At 36.8% G+C, this 21,708-nt stretch overlaps 1 protein-coding gene across 3 annotated transcripts in view; it reads right to left on the bottom strand.

Moving 5' to 3' along the window:
* sfrp5 (secreted frizzled-related protein 5) overlaps positions 1-21,708 on the bottom strand; it is a 62,438-nt gene that overhangs the window by 20,845 nt on the left and 19,885 nt on the right. For 2 of the 3 annotated variants that reach the window (XM_062058185.1, XM_062058187.1), the window contains one exon: positions 3,559-3,636. The exons of the other annotated variant lie outside the window; for it this stretch is intronic. In XM_062058185.1, coding sequence (XP_061914169.1) covers positions 3,559-3,636 — 78 coding nt within the window. The remainder of the gene's footprint in view (positions 1-3,558; positions 3,637-21,708) is intronic. 3 annotated transcript variants of the gene reach the window in all.

Genomic DNA, 21,708 nt, shown 5'->3' with positions numbered 1-21,708 from the left:
AATAATTTCACACATAAGTCGCTCCTGAGTATAAGTCGCACCCCCGGCCAAACTATGAAAAAAACTGCGACTTATACTCCGGAAAATACGGTACTCCATGTCATCGCAAATTATGTTAACCTAAATATTGTATATCCATCCATCCGTCCATTTTCTACCGCTTGTCCCTTTTGGGCTCGCGGGGGGTGCTGGAGCCTATCTCAGCTGCATTCGGGCGGAAGGCGGGGTACACCCTGGACAAGTCGCCAACTCATCGCAGGACCAAGACAGATAGACAACATTCACACTCACATTCACACACTCGGGCCCATTTAGTGTTGCCAATCAACCTATCCCCAGGTGCATGTCTTTGGAGGTGGGAGGAAGCCGGAGTACCCGGAGGGAACCCACGCAGTCACAGGTAGAACATGCAAACTCCACACAGAAAGATCCCTAGCCCAGGATTGAACCCAGGACCTTCATATTGTGAGGCACACCCACTAACCCCTGTTCCACCGTGCTGCCTAAATATTGTCTAATTATGTAAAAATATCTTATCAAACATTCAAACCAAAATTTAAATAGAAATAACTACTAGTAATAATTATTTTAAAGCAAGTTATCCATCAAATTGTGCACTGTATAAGTAGCAATAGATTTCATGGTAAAAATTTTGAAATTTACTGTGTTTTTTACAGCATTTTTCTCTAAATTAAAAAAACAGTACTTTTTTGACTGTAATAAACTGTGGTGTCTTTTTGGCATTTACAGTAATACACCGAAAAATATACAGTTGTTGATTTGCAGTAAAAACAAACAAACTGGCAGCTCAGAGGCCAAAATTGTACTGTAAAACTCCAGTTTTTTTTATTTACAGTAAAAAAAAACAAATGTACATTTTAGTGAAGTGAAGTGAATTATATCTATATAGCGTTTTTCTCTATTGACTCAAAGCGCTTTACATAGTGAATTTTACAGTAAAATTCTGGCAACTGAGCTGCCTTTTTTTTTTTTTTACCATAAAAACAGCAGTACTGTTTTTCCATTTACAGTAATATACAATACATTTTCAGGTGAAATTATTGCAACTTACCATATTTTTTTTTACATTTTAGTTTTTAAGAAATCTACTATTAAAATGCATTGGAAAATTGTGTAATAATAGTATTCACTGTTAGAAGCGGCCCTCCGGGGCCAAACATAACTGCGTTGTGGCCCTCAGTGAAAACGACTCCCACCTCTGGCCTAAAGCCTCACACTGCAGGTTGTAAATAGGAATTATTTTTGGCATTACGGACTCTAAGACATTCATCAATTCATGAGAACATACTATTATTATATATATATATAATATATATATAATATATATGTATATATATATGTATATATATATATATATATATATATATATATATATATATATATATATATATATGTATATATATATATATATATATATGTATAATATATTGTTATATATATATATATATATATGATATATATTATATATAAATATATATATATAATATATATATATATATATATATATATATATATATATATATTTATATTATATATATATAAATATATAATATATATTACAATATATATATATATAATAGATAGTATATATATATATATATATATATATATATATATATATATATATATATATATATAGTATATTATATATATATATATATAATTTAATTATAAATATATAATTAAAGATATATATAATACTATATTATTATATACTATTAATTTTTAAAAATAATGATAATTCTAAAAAAAATCTAAAGTACCATATGAACTGCACAGTTATATGGGTTATTTTTTTATTTAACATCTATTTTTGATAAGAAAATAAAAGGAAAAGAAATACTGTGGTATGTTTTAATATCAACTTTGTACTGTGTACCTCTCGTCAGTTTCTCGATGACCACATTGAAGTGCAATGTTACTTGGGAGGGAATGTGTATTTTTTGTATTTTCTGATGTTGATTTGACCTTTGAAATATTCTACAACACAAATACAACATTAAAACAACATGCTTTTTTGACTATGTTTATTTACTGTCAGGTTGTGACGGTTGATTTGACCATTGATATTTGGTCAATTCCCCAACCAACAACGTGAACCAACGTTGAACATCAGCGTCGTCTCCAATTTTTCTCTCAACTTTTGTTTTGTCGCAAATCAAATACTTTTTACCTCCACGCCGCCTCCTCCTGTCCTTCCGCAACAGGGATCACGACCTCTATGGCAGGGGTGTCAAACTCAAATACAGAGTGGGCCAAAATTTTAAACTGAACAAAGCCGCGGGCCCAAGATTGAACAAAGTAACCTTTTAATAGGGACCCAAACAAGTTTTGCATTGAATATTGAACAAGCAAGGCTTGTATAACTTTATAGTGACATGCAAAATCGAGTTTCAAATAATAATAATAATAATTAAAAGAATATCAATGGCATATCAAATACAATTTAAATAAAAATTGAATGCCTCTTTTCTATTTGCAGCCTTCTGAGGTAAATATCAAAATAAACTTTTTCCACAGGCTAATACATTTGAAAATAAAATAACAATGAATAAACACCAACCATTCAGGACTTTAAACTGCTCAGTTTGCAAACACACTGATGTATTCTGATGTGCCCAAGCCAGATACCTGCCATCTTTTCTTGGATGCTAGTTCATTAATGTCGGGGCTCAGGCTTTGAGCTGAGGCAACCTTCATTATCGAACGAAGGTGTTCATCAGTCATTATATCTCGTAGTAAACCCGGACCACAGTCTTGGGGGTGTGCTTTAAAGGCACTACCTTTAATGTCCTCTACGAGCTGTTGTCACGTCCGATTTTCGTCCATTCTAACGACGTGCCGGCCCAGTCACAAAATATGTGCGGGTTTGGTACGCGCACATATGTGAATGCAAGGCATACTTGATCCACAGTCGATACAGGTTACACTGAGGGTGCCCGTATAAACAACTTTAACTCTGTTAGAAATATACGCCACACTGTGAATCCACACCAAACAAGAATGACAAAACACATTTTGGGAGAACATCCGCACCGTAACACAACATAAACACAACAGAACAAATACCCAGAACCCTTTGCAGCACTAACTCTTTCGGGACGCTACAAAATACCCCCCCCCCCCCCACCCCACCCCCCTCCCACACACACACACACACACACACACACACACACACACACACACACACACACACACACACACACACACACCTTGTAGCGTCCCTGAAGAGTTAGTGCTGCAAAGGATTCTGGGTATTTGTTCTGTTGTGTGGAAGTAGACTGCTAACCAAGACAAATGGACACTAATAAGGCACTTTAAATAAGAAAGATAGTTTTTTGTTATTTGCTAGAACCATTCATCCCATTATTTTCTGTGGTGTGTGTGGGTGTGCCTTCACAATTAAGACTTATTATCTATTGCCTCATTCTTGTCAGAGGTCAAGCTGCTGATGGCAAAAACTCACCGCGATGTGGTCAGATAGACTTGTTCAAGTTACCAACAGGTCATGCAGCACCTAGTTGATACTATACTTACCAAAGTCGCTGGCGCAGTAGTGCTCCATGATGTTGTCCGCTTTCAGCTCGTTGTCACACGGAGGGCACACCTTTGACACTGGGGGGGAAGAACGAGGAGTGAGACGTTAACGAAGACTCCAGTGAGCAAAATTACACGTTTCATTCGGCGCTGTGAAGGTCGAAACAGCTTAAATCTAATGGCGGTGTCTGTAACAAATCATTAAGCCCTGAGCCCTTTTGAGCCTCACTCCCTCCCTGTCAGACACTCTTTGCATTGAAGGCCTTACACACCTCGGCAGGCTGGAGGATGTTTGCTCTAAATTTACATTTAAATTTATGCTACAGAAATTTCAGCGTGTCTTGCAGGGATGAAGGTGTGGTCTCAAGTGATGCAGGAAGGTAAATGCTGCAGAACATGCAGGCTAGTCAGTAATAGTAAAAGAGCAAAAAGGACAAAAGAAAGTTGGATATTTAAGATTTATTACCCATCTTTCTCTTATGTATGCTCACAATTTGATCAAAGCAGCCATGCAACATCAACAATGATTACATAAGTACATTCATAAAAATACATTTATATAATATTTATTAAATGTATCATCTTAATTAATGAAATTCCCTAAATAGAAATACAATGTGAACGTGAATAAATGTTTATTGTATAAAAAATGACACATTTGTCATGTACAGTAATCCCTTGTGTATTGCTGTTAATTGGTTCATTGACCACGTTAAATGAATTTCAGCGAAGTAGGATCCGTTAATTATAAATCAAATATGTTCGTAAGTAAAGCATTAAATAACTAATTATAACTACTATAACTAATTATAACTTTCTTACATTATGAGATCCCATAACACCATTTGTCACCTTTGTAGTCTTTTAATCCATTATAGTAATGCTGTTTGAGGCTGAGCCAATCAGTGGCCTTGATACTGAACAACACGCTTTGATTGGTTTGGTCTCATATAGTGGCCAATACTAATGTAATATTGATATTTATCTAGTAAGTTTCATGCTTGAAAATGCTTAATTTGGGACCAAAGAAGTAGAATATGCTTAAAATTTTATATATATATATATATATATATATATATATATATATATATATATATATATATATATATATATATATATATATATATATATATATATATATATATATATATATATATATATATATATATATATATATATATATATATATATACACGCACATACATATGTATATGCCGTATATTTCGGAGTATAAGTCGCTCTGGAGTATAAGTCGCACCGGCCGAAAATGCATAATAAAGAAGTTAAAAACATATATAATTCGCACTGGAGTATAAGTCACATTTTTTGGGGAACTTTATTTGATAAAACCCAACACCAAGAATAGACATTTGAAAGGCAATTTAAAATAAATAAAGAATAGTGAACAACAGGCTGAATAAGTGTACGTTATATGACCCATAAATAACCAACTGAGAACGTGCCTGGTATGTTAACGTAACATATTATGGTAAGAGTCATTCAAATAACTATAACATATAAAACATGCTATACGTTCACCAAACAATCTGTCACTCCTAATCGCTAAATCCCATGAAATCTTATACGTCTAGTCTCTTACGTGAATGAGCTAAATAATATTATTTTATATTTTACGGTAATGTGTTAATAATTTCACACATAAGTCGCTCCTGAGTATAAGTCGCACCCCCGGCCAAACTATGAAAAAAACTGCGAATATATATATATATATATATATATATATATATATATATATATATATATATATATATATATATATATATATATATATATATATATATATATATATATCAGTGGCGTGCAGTCACTAGAGGCAGGGGAGGCAGGGCCTCACCTGCCATCATGGAAAGAAAAAAAATGTAAAAAGAAAAAAACATTTATTAAATTGTTATATGTATCCAGTGATTATACTAAAGTTATTTTCCATTTAACTTCACCAGTTTTAGATTATTTTTATTTTTATTTTCACATTTGCCGTTCAAATACTGAGAGCGGTGGTCAGCAGCCAGTTGAGGCACGTCACTGATTTGTGCCTCAACATGTATTGTGCACAATGACTCGGCTAACTGCTGAGCTGCTGTGCAGTGAGACTGTATTGCTATATGAATTATATCAGCTAACTAAACTATGGCATAGTTTAGTTAGCTGAGGTATATAATGTACAGTGTATTTTGTCAAAAACTGTATGTGTGAGCATTCATAAATCTGCTGCAAAAGACGTACTGGTTGAGGCTCGCAGTAATCCGGCCTCCTGGTGGTAGAGGGCGGTAGTGATCCCAGAGATCATTCCTCGGCCACAGAAGAAAAAAAAAAAAAAAAAGTTTGCAAGTCTATTAGTTGTTTATTTCCTCTCGCCTGGACTTTTATTAAAAACATGGAGGATTACATATGTAAAATAAAACAGTTTTCTAAACTGGACTTTCAATCGAAGCGGGAGGTAATATAAAGGTAGACCAACGCCGGAGCTAAAAGGTTTGCTTTTGACTTCGGGACAGAAGACCCGTTCTTTTTAAACGGCGTGGTACACACGCAAAGGCTGGCTGTGTGGATGTCCAGCAAGAAAGGTAAGACCATAATAATGTTTTTTTTATTAAATGTGCTTTTTTGTGTGCTACAGTTGTGTAAAGAATGCTGGTATGAGCTTTTAAACATAACCCGTTAACTGCTGCCAATCACATGGTGAATAAGATACTATTTAGGGTTCATATGTTTGTAAATCTGACTGTGATGATGCAGTGCCTCACCAGACATTAACCTCACTGCACGCCACTGATATATATATATATATATATATATATATATATATATATATATATATATATATATATATATATATATATATATATAATCCGCAATGTGTTGAAGCCGTATTATTTTTGGATGTCTCTGTGTAAAAACCATCACAGAGACTTGCAGCATAAACTATGGCACATTTCTGTGAATGCAGCGCAATATAGTCTTGGAGAGCCTTTCACCCACTCACACACTTATACACTTGCACACACACTTGTACACGCACACAAAAGCATTTACCTAATTGAGGGACTATAGCAGGCGAATGTATAGAAAAGAAGGGGTCGACTACAGCCATTGTCCAAGGCTCAATGCACAAAGAAAATAGCAAAGCCTGACAAAAATGTTATTTTTAAGGTTAATGCCCCAATGGAATTGACCAAACTTTTTCCAAGCTCTGCCTGTCAAACATGTAAACACACACTGTGCTAGCGCGGTGTGGCACAGACTAATGGGTCAAAAGTCAGAGTTCAAAGGTTATCATCACCCCAGCCCAAACCGCAGTGTCTGGCCAGATAATGAGCGAGGTCAGAGATTAGCAATGCCTCGCTGCTTGGGTCACGGCGAGGTGAACCCCCCCAAACATTGCATTTGAGGTAGTCTAAGCATGTTCTTGTCGACTAACTGCCACTTTCTCCTCCTGTGAGGGCTCCCGTGCTTTCACGGACGAGAGGGGCACAATGGCGTTTAGGTGGTCCATCAATCACTCAGCGAGGCGACATCTTCCAATGGAAATGTTGGACTATTGAGGAGACGCTATACAGAACTCCACAGATTATTTTCCTGGCCACTCGACACATTTGTGTTGTCACTTGTTGCTAGGCAGATTTCAGATTGCTCTAGTTGTGCCCGATGTAAGGCAATAAACATATTGCTAGCCACACACTGGGATATTTGAATAGGACTGGAGCAGAAACACACAAAGGTAGGGAGAAATGTATGGTTGTAGACATCCACAATACATCTCACTGGGTATCCCTGATTTTTTAAAATTTCTGTTTCATAATAGATAAAAACGAAAAAACTTAAACGGTTATTTTCCAACAAAACTAATGATACATTTTTTGATATGGCATCAATCAATCACTAAAACTAGAGATGTCCGATAATATCGGCCTGCCGATATTATCGTCCGATAAATGCGTTAAAATGTAATATCGGAAATTATCGGTATTGTTTTTTTTATTATCAGTATCGGGGTTTTTTTTGGTTTTTTTTATTTATTTTTTTTTTATTAAATCAACATAAAAAAACAAAAAACCTCCCTCCCCCATTAACACTCATTTACACCCATTTACACTCATTCACACAAAAGGGTTGTTTCTTTCTGTTATTAATAATCTGGTTCCTACATTATATATCAATATATATCAATACAGTCTGCAAGGGATACAGTCCATAAGCACACATGATTGTGCGTGCTGCTTGTCCACTAATAGTACTAACCTTTAACAGTTAATTTTACTAATTTTCATTAATTACTAGTTTATATGTAACTGTTTTTATATTGTTTTACTTTCTTTTTTATTCAAGAAAATGTTTTTAATTTATTTATCTTATTTTATTTTATTAATTGTTTTAAAAAGTACCTTATCTTCACCATACCTGGTTGTCCAAATTAGGCATAATAATGTGTTAAGTCCACGACTGTATATATCGGTTGATATCGGTATCGGTTGATATCGGTATCGGTAATTAAAGAGTTGGACAATATCGGATATTGGCAAAAAGCCATTATCGGACATCCCTAACTAAAACATTATTTTATCTGTTCAAGAATTGGAGTGAATAACTATAATTGGACATCTGAGTCTACAAATAACTATGTGCTGTACTATTTCTCTGAATTTTTTTGTAAAACAGTAAATTGTATTATTGTCTTTTTTTTAACAATACAGTGGTACCTCATCTTAAAGTGCTCCATCGTAAGAGTGTTTTGAGATAAGAGCTGTCTGTCAGCTAATAGTTATGCTTTAAGTTGCAAGCAAACATGTTTACAAACATTCCCGTCATTAGTTGGCGTAACAAATGTCACAGTGAACCTCATCCATCCGCCGGTCTTATTCACTAGCATTGTCTTATATCTAGAGATTTTGGTTTCTCCGGCCATGGGAAGGAAACAAGTCACCGTGAATGACAGTGCTGAGAATAAGAAGTGGGTACTCCAGCTTCCTCCCACCTCCAAAGTTATGCACCTGGGGATAGGTTGATTGGCGACACTAAATTGGCTCTAGTGTGTGAATGTGAGTGTGAATGTTGTCTGTCTATCTGTGTTGGCCCTGCAATGAGGTGGCGACTTGTCCATGGTGTACCCTGTCTTCCGCCCAAGTGCAGCTGGGATAAGCTCCCGTACAATACTATGGGACCTTCACAGATAAAGATATAACACAAATTAAATTGTAGGACTTTGTTACAAAATTCAGTCATTTCCCTTGCATTAGTTTGCGCTACGTGGACGGTTTTGACTGCGCTTATAATTGGCAACAAGCCAAACACCTGTGTGTGCATCTAAGTATGTAAATGGGCACAATAAAGAAACTAATTACCCATCACTCTTTAAAGTCATTGTGCCGATCTGAATATTTGTTATTTAATTGTTTACCTAAGTTTGAAGCAAAGACTGTAATACTTTAATGCCACCTTTGGCAAGACATGTTTTAAAGTGGCGTTTCTGTGTTTATAGCGTCACCTTTATCGTGAGTTTTGAAATCAAAATACCTCCATGTCGCGCTTTACTTTTATTAACCAGCATTGTGAATTTTGAAGTCAAAATACCTCCATATTGCGCTTTACTCTTTATTAACCAGTAGAATTTCTTTTTTTGGGGGGGCCATTTTCCTCTCCACAATGTTTCTGCTTGTATGTGTTATGTGCGTGCACGCTGACACACTCAACATGCGCCTCGGCTCATGCAGCAATGTCACCGCCATGAATGAATCCAACACCAGCCAAGGGTGTTAAAATAGTATCTAAACGGCGACCATTTATCCATGAAAATATTACTTCATAAAACTACTGTAGTTTTTTGTAGTACATACTAGAGATGTCCGATAATGGCTTTTTTGCGGATATCCGATATTCCGATATTGTCCAACTCTTAATTACCGATTCCGATATCAACCGATACTGTTACATACAGTCGTGGAATTAACACATTATTATGCCTAATTTTGTTGCGATGCCCCGCTGGATGCATTAAACAATGTAACAAGGTTTTCCAAAATAAATCAACTCAAGTTATGGGAAAAAATGCCAAAATGGCACTGCTATATTTATTATTGAAGATACAAAGTGCATTATTTTTTTTTAACATGCCTCAAAACAGCAGCTTGGAATTTGGGACATGCTCTCCCTGAGAGAGCATGAGGAGGTTGAGGTGGGCGGGGTTGGTGGGGGGGGTTAGGGGGTAGCGTATATTATAGCGTCCCGGAAGAGTTAGTGCTGCAAGGGGTTCTGGGTATTTGTTCTGTTGTGTTTATGTTGTGTTACGGTGCGGATGTTCTCTCCAAATGTGTTTTGTCATTCTTGTTTGGTGTAAGTTGACAGTGTGGCGCATATTTGTAACCGTGTTAAAGTTGTTTATACGTCACCCTCAGTGTGACCTGTATGGCTGTTGATAAAGAATGCCTTGCATTCACTTGTGTGTGTGAAAAGCCGTAGTTATTATGCGACTGGGCCGGCACGCAAAGGAAGTGCCTTTAAGGTTTATTGGCGCTCTGTACTTCTCCCTACGTCCGTGTACACAGCGGCGTTTTAAACAGTCATACATTTTACTTTTTGAAACCGATACCGTTAATTTTGAAACCGATACCGATAATTTCCGATTTTACATTTTAAAGCATTTATCGGCCGATGATATCGGCAGTCCGATATTATCGGCCGATAAATGACATCCCTAGTACATACTATAGTATTGTTTTCATGCGATATGTATTATCTGAGAGTTTGCTTTTCATTCTAAAAGCCATTTTAACATGTTAAAATTGTGATGTTTTGATGGGGCCAACCACCAATTAAATTGATTAAATTGACGAGAAACAAGTGTTTTAGTTAAGGGCTCCGTCACAGATCCAATTAGGCTCGTAATATGAGGTACTAATTTGCTGTAATTTTGTTTTGGCGTAATAAATGCATTTCAGCATAACAAATTAGTAAATAGCTTCTACATATAGAAACAAATTTTGTAAATGTTTAATATATTTATTGTATACTGTATACGTTTGGTCTATCGGAAGTATTCTAGATTACAACCCAAGCAATCCAAATCCAGATTCACCACTGAGTGTACCCGCTAACATGACGGAATCAGTCTGTTACATCTTATTCTGACTGTGCTGTAATTCATTTGGGTTCCCTTGAGGTTTGCGGATTGGCAGGAAGCCTGATGGTGTTGACGTGTCAGGGGAAAAGTAGTCAGTGAAAGTGTTTGGACAAGAAATGCAGCCTTTGGATGCCGCCGAGGATTCAATGTGGCGTACGTCTGGCTGAGGAATCAAAAGGAATTGCATTGAAGTGTTTGCCCGTGACATCATTTCAAGCGGCCTTGACTTCATCATATGCATCACTATTCTTACACATAGAGATGAGTTGTGTTTGTGGTATCATATGAGAGGGTTCTCTGTTAGGGATAGACATGATTCGAGCAGGTTGCAAAACAAGAAGGTCCATTGGAAACCTATGCTACACACTTTGTAATAAAAAGTAATATAAAATATAAAAACAGGCTTTACTACACATCATAAAACCTAGAGGTGTGCAGTGTGTTCGTTCATTTTGTTTTTTTGTAAGCAAACAAGCTAACCAATCATGATATTGATGTTAGAATGTAAGTGTAATGTTAGCACTGTAGCTCACATGTGTCCTCTTAAAAATCCACAATATTACGTTGTTGGAAGTGACATGTGGCCTCCATTACGCACGGAGAAATGCAGAGGTACAGTGCATACAGGGTTGGACACCGGATTCGGTATTTTGATAGACACAGACCGTATTTGTCAGTACTACCTTGTATCGATTCACGTAAAGTCAAACGGTGCCATATTTCGATACTTTGGTTGCATGTGGCGTAACATGCCGTTTTAGACTCGGCCGTTGTTCAAACACTTGGCGGGCAAACAAGCGCTCAAGCAACACTCGGATCACACACAGCCAGACTGCCTTTAAGTAATGTTGCAATTTCTGTGTGCCAACAAAGCAAGTACCGTTTTTTTCGTACTATAAGTCGCAGTTTTTTTCATAGTTTGGCCGACTTATACTCAAACTTATGTGTGAAATTATCAACACATTACCGTAAAATATCAAATAATGTTATTTAGCTGATTCACGTAAGAGACTAGACGTATAAGATTTCATGGGATTTAGCCATTAGGAGTGACAGATTGTTTGGTAAACGTATAGCATGTTCTATATGTTATAGTTATTTGAATTACTCTTACCATAATATGTTACGTTAACATACCAGGCACGTTCTCAGTTGGTTATTTATGCGTCATATAACGTACACTTATTCAGCCTGTTGTTCACTATTCTTTATTTATTTTAAATTGCCTTTCAAATGTCTATTCTTGGTGTTGGGTTTTATCAAATAAATTTCCCCCAAAAATGCGACTTATACTCCAGTGCGACTTATATATGTTTTTTTCCTTCTTTATTATGCATTTTCGGCCGGTTGAGTTATACTCCGGAGCGACTTATACCCCGAAAAATACGGTATGCCTGATAGAAAATACTCAAACATACAATACGGCTCCATTTTTCAAAATACATTGGATTTGCCATATACATGCTACTGATTAGCATTAGTGATTTTACATGGCGATTTCAACATCTCCAAATTTGGTAATGAGAACTACAACTAAGATGCACGTTGCAATCGAACAGTTTGTGTGTAATAAGTACAATACTTACAGTATAAACATATTTTAAGACTACAAACAGCCAAATGGCCAAGATGACTTCCTGACGAGGCAACACATTGTAGCCTATGCACTACTGCCATCTAGCGTCTTGGAATTGCAACTGCAAGCAAAGCCCACCATACAATTAGGGCTGCAACTAACAACTAATTTGATAATCGATTAATCTGTTGATTATTACATCGATTAATCGATTAATAATCGGATAAAAGAGACAAACTACATTTCTATCCTTTCCAGTATTTTATTGGGAAAAAACAGCTTACTGGCACCATACTTATTTTGAGTATTGTTTCTCAGCTGTTTGTAAATGTTGCAGTTTATAAATAAAGATTTATAAAAAAATAAATAAATAAATAAATACATTTTAAAAAAGTAGCCTCTGCACATGCGCATAGCAGAGATCCAACGAATCGATGACTAATTTAACCGCCAACTATTTTTATAATCGATTTTAATCGATTTAATCGATTAGTTGTTGCAGCCCTACATACAGTACTTGCAAATGATCGTAATTGTTAGAAATGCACAGCACATGTATCATTATAAGCTCTCTGTTAAATGATAAATAAAAACACATGAACACAAACGGAAGTGCCAAAATTTGGAACCGTTAAGTACTGGTGTCGATTCCCAGGTACCAGGAATTGGTACCGTATTGATTTATAAATGTAAAAAGGTACCTATCCGTAAGTGTATGTATGTAAAAAGTGGATCAAGTCCACAATAGCAATTCATGTGCTGCCGTAAAGCGGCATAACAAACTCAGCTCATTAGCAATAAAGCTACCGACACACAGTTTTTTAAACTGTCTAAATCAGGGGTCTCACACTCAATTTACCTGGGGGCTGTTGAAGGCGGATTCTGGGTGAGGCTGGGCCGTAACAGGTATTCCACAAGATATTACAATCTTCTCAAATGGCTTAATTTTTATTTTTTAACAAAATTAGATGGAAAAAAAATTAAAAATCACATTAAGAATTAATCAAAAATAAATATATACATGTTTGGGGCTGTGGAATATATTTTAATTCCACTTGATGTCACTGTCGAATTTAGCCGACGCACAAAGAACGTAATTTCCACAATGTGCATAATTTCCGCTTCTTGTTTTGTACCTAGTGGAAAATGCAAAACAATTACTAGGGATGTCCGATAATGGCTTTTTGCCGATATCCGATATTCCGATATTGTCCAACTCTTAATTACCGATACCGATATGAACCGATACCGATATATACAGTCGTGGAATTAACACATTATTATGCCTAATTTGGACAACCAGGTATGGTGAAGATAAGGTCCTTTTAAAAAAATAAATAAATAAGATAAATAAATTTAAAACATTTTCTTGAATAAAAAAGAAAGTAAAACAATATAAAAACAGTTACATAAAAACTAGTAATTAATGAAAATTAGTAAAATTAACTGTTCAAGGTTAGTACTATTAGTGGACCAGCAGCACGCACAATCATGTGTGCTTACGGACTGTATCCCTTGCAGACTGTATTGATATATAATTTAGGAACCAGAATATTAATAACATAAAGAAACAACCCTTTTATGTGAATGAGTGTAAATGGGGGAGGGAGGTTTTTTGGGTTGGTGTACTAACTGTAAGTGTATCTTGTGTTTTTTATGTTGATTTAATTAAAAAAAATAAAAATAAAATAAAAAACGATACAGATAATAAAAAAACAGATACCGATAATTTACGATATTACATTTTACAGCATTTACTGGCCGATAATATCGGACATCTCTAACAATAACAGATACCCCCATTATTTATTATTTACTTTTTACTTTTTAAATTATATATCAACTCTGTACACTGTTGCTGGAATTTAAATTTTCTTGAGGGAACTCTCCTGAAGGAATCAATAAAGTATTATCTATCTATCTATCTATCTATCCATCCATCCATCCATCCATCCATCCATCCATCCATCCATCCATCTATCTATCTATCTATCTATCTATCTATCTATCTATCTATCTATCTATCTATCTATCTATCTATCTATCTATCTATCTATCTATCTATCTATCTATCTATCTATCTATCTATCTATCTATCTATCTATCTATCTATCTATCTATCTATCTATCTATCTATCTATCTATCTATCTAATAGCCTGGTAGCAGTCATGTCTGTGATGACATGAACACCATGGCATTTGTAAATGGTACAAAGTAGCGAGTGCAAAAAGGCAACTGCAAGTATATATATAAGAGTCGCACTGGAGTATAAGTCGCATTTTTTGGGGAAATGTATTTGATAAAACCCAACACCAAGAATAGACATTTGAAAGGCAATTTAAAATAAATAAAGAATAGTAAACAACAGGCTGAATAAGTGTACGTTATATGAGGCATAAATAACCAACTGAGAACGTGCCTGGTATGTTAACGTAACATATTATGGTAAGAGTCATTCAAATAACTATAACATATAGAACATGCTATACGTTTACCAAACAATCTGTCACTCCTAATCGCTAAATCCGAGGAAATCTTATACGTCTAGTCTCTTACGTGAATGAGCTAAATAATATTATTTGATATTTTACGGTATTGTGTTAATAATTTCACACATAAGTCGCTCCTGAGTATAAGTCGCACCCCTGGCCAAACTATGAAAAAAACGGTGACTTATAGTCCGAAAAATACGGTATATGTGTTAAACATGCTCGTATTATCATTAAACACCTTTAACTTGTTAACAAAAACGTCTCTTTCATAAATAAATACATATAAATTATATATATGAATGAATCAGGTAGATCCCCTCGACTTGGTCAATTGGAAAAGTAGCTCGCCTGCAGAAAAAGTGTGGGCACCCGCTTTAGTTGGTCGGTGTTATCTGGGACTGATATTGCCCACAGACAGGTGTCGCTATGTGACTGCAGGCTACATCACTTTGATTCATTTTGTCAGAGAGGGACATACACTTTATTCCCAAAAGTATTTGGCCACCTGCTTTGACTCACATATGACCTTAAAGTGTCATCCCATTCCTAACCCATAGGGTTCAATATGATGTCGGTCCACCTTTTGCAGCTATTACAGCTTCAACTCTTCTGGGAAGGCTGTCCACAAGGTTGCGGAGTGTTTATAAGAATTTTTGACCATTCTTCCAAAAGTGCATTGGTGAAGTCACGAAACTGAAGGCCTGGCACTCAGTCTCCGTTCTAATTCATCCCAAAGGTGTTCTATCGGGTTCAGGTCAGGACTCTGTGCAGGCCAGTCTAGTTCATTCACACCCGCCTCTGTCATCCATGGAATTGTCCAAAATGTTTTGGTATCCTGGAGCATTCAAAGTTCCTTTCACTGGAACTAAGGGGCCAAGCCCAATCACTGAAAAACAACTCCACACCATAATTCCTCCTCCACCAAATTTCACATTTGATTCTATACACCTGTGGCCGGACCAAGTTATTAGGACACCTTATACTGATCATTTGGATGGGTGGCCAAATACTTTTGGCAATATATTGTATATACGTATAATGTCCCGCTGGGCAGCAACTTAAAAACTTTTGTTTTGGGAAGTGACGAACGTCCGCATGTGGCCAACAGATACGAGGCAGCCAGCCAGGCAAGGAAGAAAACTCTCCATGTCCCGCCCCTGAGAGCCATATGCCCCACCGTGATTGGTAGGTTTGTTCAGCTGCGCACACAACACTGTAAAGTGCCATTCATACAAAACATGCGGGCCACACTAACATTACACTTTCATACTAAGGTGGGGGCCACAATTAGTTTTTCTCGGGGGCCTCAACCTGATCAGTGGCCTTTTGGTTAGAGTGTCCGCCCTGAGATCAGTAGGTCGTGAGTTCAAACCCCGCTGAGTCATACCAAAGACTATAAAAATGGGACCCATTATCTCCCTGCTTGGCACCCAGCATCAAGGGTTGGAATTGGGGGTTTAATCACCAAGTTGATTACCGAGCGCGGCCACCGCCGCTGCTCACTGCTCCCCTCACCTCCCAGTGGGTGGAACAAGGGGATGGGTCAAATGCAGAGAGTAATTTCACCACACCTAGTGTGTGTGTGTGACTTTCAGTGGTACTTTAACTTTTTAATTATCCTGCGGGCTATGAGTTTGAAATTGATGCACTGCAAAAACTGAAATCTAAGTAAGATTAAATATCTCGAATAAGGGTAATATTTGCTTATTTTCTGTCTGATTAGATAATTCTTCTAACTAAGCAGATTTTATGTTAGTGTTTTACTTGTTTAAAGGGTTTTGGTCCTAAATTATCTCAGTAAAATATTGCAGCTTGTTGCTGAGATTTGATGACCTATATTGAGTAAAACATGCTTGAAACTAGAATATCAAGTGTTGCAAAGCTGTGTCATCAACACTCACAAGTAGAGATGTCCGATTATATCGGCCGATAAATGCGTTAAAATGTAATATCGGGAATTATCGGTACCGGTTTATTTGTTATCGGTATCGTTTATTTTTTTTAATTTAAATTTTTTTATTAAATCAACATAAAAAACACAAGATACACTTACAATTAGTGCACCAACTCAAAAAACCTCCCTCCCCCACACTCATTCACACTCATTCACACAAAAAGGTTGTTTCTTTCTGTTATTGATATTCTGGTTCCTACATTATATATCAATACAGTCTGCAAGGGATACAGTCCGTAAGCACACATGATTGTGCGTGCTGCTGGTCCACTAATAGTACTAACCTTTAACAGTTAATTTTACTCATTTTCATTCATTACTAGTTTCTATGTAACTGTTTTTATATTGTTTTACTTTCTTTTTTATTCAAGAAAATGTTTTTAATTTATTTATCTCATTTTATTTTATAATTAAAAAAAAAAAAAGTACCTTATCTTCACCATACCTGGTTCTCCAAATCAGGCATAATAAAGTGTTAATTCAACGACTGTATATATCGGTTGATATCGGTATCGGTAATCAAAGAGTTGGACAATATCGAAATATCGGATATCGGCAAAAAGCCGTTATCGGACATCCCTACTCACAAGTATAAAACTACTTTTTTAAAGTACTAATTTCTTACTTCAAGCATGAAAAAAAAAATCATGATGCCGAGCGCATATCATTATGTCAAGATAATGGCACTAGCATTTACTTAATTTAAGAATATTTTTCAACATATTGAGCAAAAAGGTCTCTTTTTTTTTCTACCAAGAAAAGTGCACTTGTTATTAGTGAGAATATACTTATTTTAAGGTATTTGTGGGTTCATTGAGGTTAGCTAATTTTACTTGTTTTGGAAAATCTTGACAAGCCAAATTTTCTTGTTCTATTGGCAGATAATTTTGCTTCGTTCAAATAAAATACCCCTAATTTTCGGGTTTTTTTTTTTTTTTTTTTAACACTGTTTTTTTGCAGTGTGGTCTAAATCCAGCATCATAGTCAGATTTGGTCCAGCACCCCCATTTAAACGTGTTACAAATCTAGTGTAATATTCCTCACACTATCGTGTGCACACGTCGCCTCACAAAGGAGGAAGAGATCCAACAATGTTGTCACTGGATCCAGTTACATGTCTTTTCCCTCGTCCTCTGCAGCCTCCTCACTGCGTCAGTCTCTTTTCACCAGAGAAACGTTCCATTAAAAAGCATATGGACACGAGCAGCAAGACTTATGCCATAAAAACGGCAGTATGTCGGAGACGAAATGCAGCGTGTGATTTCTGTTGGAACGCCGCTAACATCTGTTGTAATGTAGCATGCAAACAGACCAGGGGCGGCAGGAGGGGGGGTGAAGGGGCTCCCAGCATAGCCGCACCTCGCCCTGGGGAGCCCCTAAAGCACAGCACGCGTCTCGCATCTGCAGGAATTCTATACAGAAGTTTTCAAAAAGGCAGAGGCAGTGTTCCGTTGGATCAGATTTTCCTTTTTCTACAAAGCAGCCAGGGCCACATGAGAAGCGGCCATTGTTGCTGCCAGGGACCTGACAGTCCTACTCCAGCATGGCTGTAATTTACACTTGAGGCGGCGAGGATGACAATATCCCTGCACGGTATCAAATGGACACAATGTGGTGTTCCTTATGGGTCGTGCTTTGGAAGACATGTCACACCTTCGACGTCTTATATTCATCAGACGACCTCTCAGTGATTGATGGGGACTTCATGGGACCCTTGTCCTGCCTCTGTGATTCTGCAAAGACCAGCATTTTTTGCAACCAATCTTGTTGACATGCTTGTGCCCGACTTATTTTGTGCAGACTTTTTTCCATCTTAAGGACATTTTGACTGGTCCACACAAGAAAGATATCGGGTAGAGATGTCCAATAATGGCTTTTTTGCCGATATCAACCGATACCGATATATACAGTCGTGGAATTAACACATTATTATGCCTAATTTTGTTGAATTGATTAACGTGGACCCCGACTTAAACAAGTTGAAAAACTTATTCGGGTGTTACCATTTAGTGGTCAATTGTACGGAATATGTACTGTACTGTGCAATCTACTAATACAAGTTTCAATCAATCAATCAAAAACAAGGTTTTCCAAAATATAAATGATAAATGATAAATGGGTTATACTTGTATAGCGCTTTTCTACCTTCAAGGTACTCAAAGCACTTTGACAGTATTTCCACATTCACCCATTCACACTGATGGAGGGAGCTGCCATGCAAAGCGCTAACCAGCATCCATCAGGAGCAAGGGTGAATTGTCTTGCCCATCAGGAGCAAGGGTGAAGTGTCATGCCCAAGGACACAACGGACGTGACTAGGATGGTAGAAGGTGGGGATTGAACCCCAGTAACCAGCAACCCTCCGATTGCTGGCACGACCACTCTACCAACTTCGCCACACCGTCCCGAATAATAATAATACAATGGATTATAGAGACCCAACAAATTATTCATAAAATCACACATTTTAAAATTGTATAAAAGACAACTGTTCAAATGATGTATAAAGTAAATAATAATATGCTTCCTGAAGTGGTCCAGAAGATGTTTCGGATGTGAACCAGGAAATATGTATATCATATAAAGGTGCTAATCTATGGGATCATTAACAATTAGAAATAAAAAGTATGTAATACTTCAATAAAATATGAGAACAACTTCAACTCAAGTTATAGAAAAAAGTGCCAACATGGCACTGCCATATTTATTATTGAAGTCACAAAGTGCATTATTTTTTTTAACATGCCTCAAAACAGCAGCTTGGAATTTGGGACATGCTCTCCCTGAGATAATCCTGATACCCACTACAACTATGGGAAATACTATACTTTGACTTTCACAAAGTGCATTATTATTTTTATTTTTTTTAAACATGCCTCAAAACAACAGCTACAAAAATAATGAAGTCACACAGCTTCAGTCCAGAGTATACTAGAGCATACTTGCCAACCTTGAGACCTCCGAATTCGGGAGCTGGGGGGAAGGGGTTGAGTGGGGCGGGGTTTGGTGGTAGCGGGGGTGTATATTGTAGAGTTAGTGCTGCAAGGGGTTCTGGGTATTTGTTATGTTGTGTTACGGTGCGGATGTTCTCCCGAAATGTGTTTGTCATTCTTGTTTGGTGTGGGTTCACAGTGTGGCGCATATTTGTAACCGTGTTAAAGTTGTTTATACGGCCACACTCAGTGGGACCTGTATGGCTGTTGATCAAGTATGCCTTACACACACTTGTGTGTGTGTAAAAGCCGCATACAACATGTGACTGGGCCGGCACGCTGTTTGTATGGAGGAAAAGCGGACATGATGAGGTTGTAGAGGACGCTAAAGGCAGTGCCTTTAAGGCACGTCCCCCAATAATGTTGTCCGGGTGGAAATCGGGAGAATGGTTGCCCCGGGAGATTTTCGGGAGGGGCACTGAAATTATTTTTTTTTACGTAAAATTACATATCATTATTTAGTCATGTAAATGATGCAATATTTAAGTAATAATTTAACTTATTGTTGATTTCATTATTTCATGATTTATTTAAATAGTTTAAAGAGTAAATGATTTATTTACATATTTCATGAACCAGGGTGTCATTGGTCAAATTCACCCATAAAAATCAGTGGGTGGGGCTAACACAAGTCTCGTCAAATGATTGCTTTGGTCTAAAGCCTGGAACTTTGGAAGTCTTTCAAAACATGGGGGCTACAAAGGATATACTCATACTTTTTTGGGAGTTGTTGGTAGATATTTTAAACCTTGCGTAGTATGTGGAAGTAGAGCATGTAGCGGTTAAAGTAGAGGAATTTACCTACGTTGTCGGATTTGTTTCCGCACTTTCAGACCAAGATATCGACCAGTACTCCTCCGCTTCTCCGGTTGAAGTTCCACACACAAGTGAAAGTGTCGAGTAACCAATCACGATGTGCCCACTGACATTGACGGCTGAGTTTGACGGATAAAATGAATCCACAAAGTGCTGCCATACAGGTTTATGAAAGACTTAAATGAATTGTGAAATAATAATTAATTAAATCATGAAATAATTAAATAAATACTTCATGAGTGGAAAACAATTGATTCTGTGGTGATTTTATGAAATCAATAATTAATGAAATTGTGAAATAATTATTTAAATCATTAAATAAATATTTATAATTGTAAACCCCAAAACCAGTGAAGTTGGCACGTTGTGTAAATCGTAAATAAAAACTGAATACAATGATTTGCAAATTTTTTTTTTTAACTTATATTCAATTGAATAGACTGCAAAGACAAGATACTTAACATTCCATATGTAAAACGTTGTTATTTTTTGCAAATATTAGCTCATTTGCAATTTGATGCCTGCAACATGTTTCAAAAAAGCTGGCACAGGTGGCAAAAAAGACTGAGAAAGTTGAAGAATGCTCATCAAACACTTATTTGGAACATCCCACAGGTGAACGGGCTAATTGGGAACAGGTGGGTGCCATGATCGGGTATAAAAGCAGCTTCCATGACATGCTCAGACTTTCACAAACAATGATGGGGTGAAGGTCACCACTTTGAAAAAATGCTTGAGCAAATTGTCGAACAGTTCAAGAACATTTCTCAACGAGCTATTTGTAAGGAATTTAGGGATTTCACCACCTAAGGTCTTTGATATCATCAAAAGGTTCAGAGAATCTGGAGAAATCCCTGCACGTAACATTGAATGTCCGTGACCTTCGATCCCTCAGGCGGTACTGCATCAAAAACCGACATCAGTGTGTAAAGGATATCACCACACGGGCTCAGGAACACTTCAGAAAACCACTGTCAGTAACTAGGTCGCTACATCTGTAAGTGCAAGTTAAAACTCTACTATGCAAAGCGAAAGCCTTTTATCAACAACACCCAGAAACGCCGCCGGCTTCACTGGGCCTGAGCTCATCTAAAATGGACAGATGCAAACTGTAAAAGTGTTCTGTGGTCCGACGAGCCCACATTTCAAATTGTTTTTGGAAACTGTGTCCTCCGGAACAAAG

Source organism: Entelurus aequoreus, linkage group LG09 (genome assembly GCF_033978785.1).
Source record: "Entelurus aequoreus isolate RoL-2023_Sb linkage group LG09, RoL_Eaeq_v1.1, whole genome shotgun sequence".
NCBI classification, from domain to species: Eukaryota; Metazoa; Chordata; class Actinopteri; order Syngnathiformes; family Syngnathidae; genus Entelurus; species Entelurus aequoreus.
The sequence above is the reverse complement of the archived record's forward strand: the minus strand, read 5'-3'. Positions and strand labels throughout refer to the sequence as shown.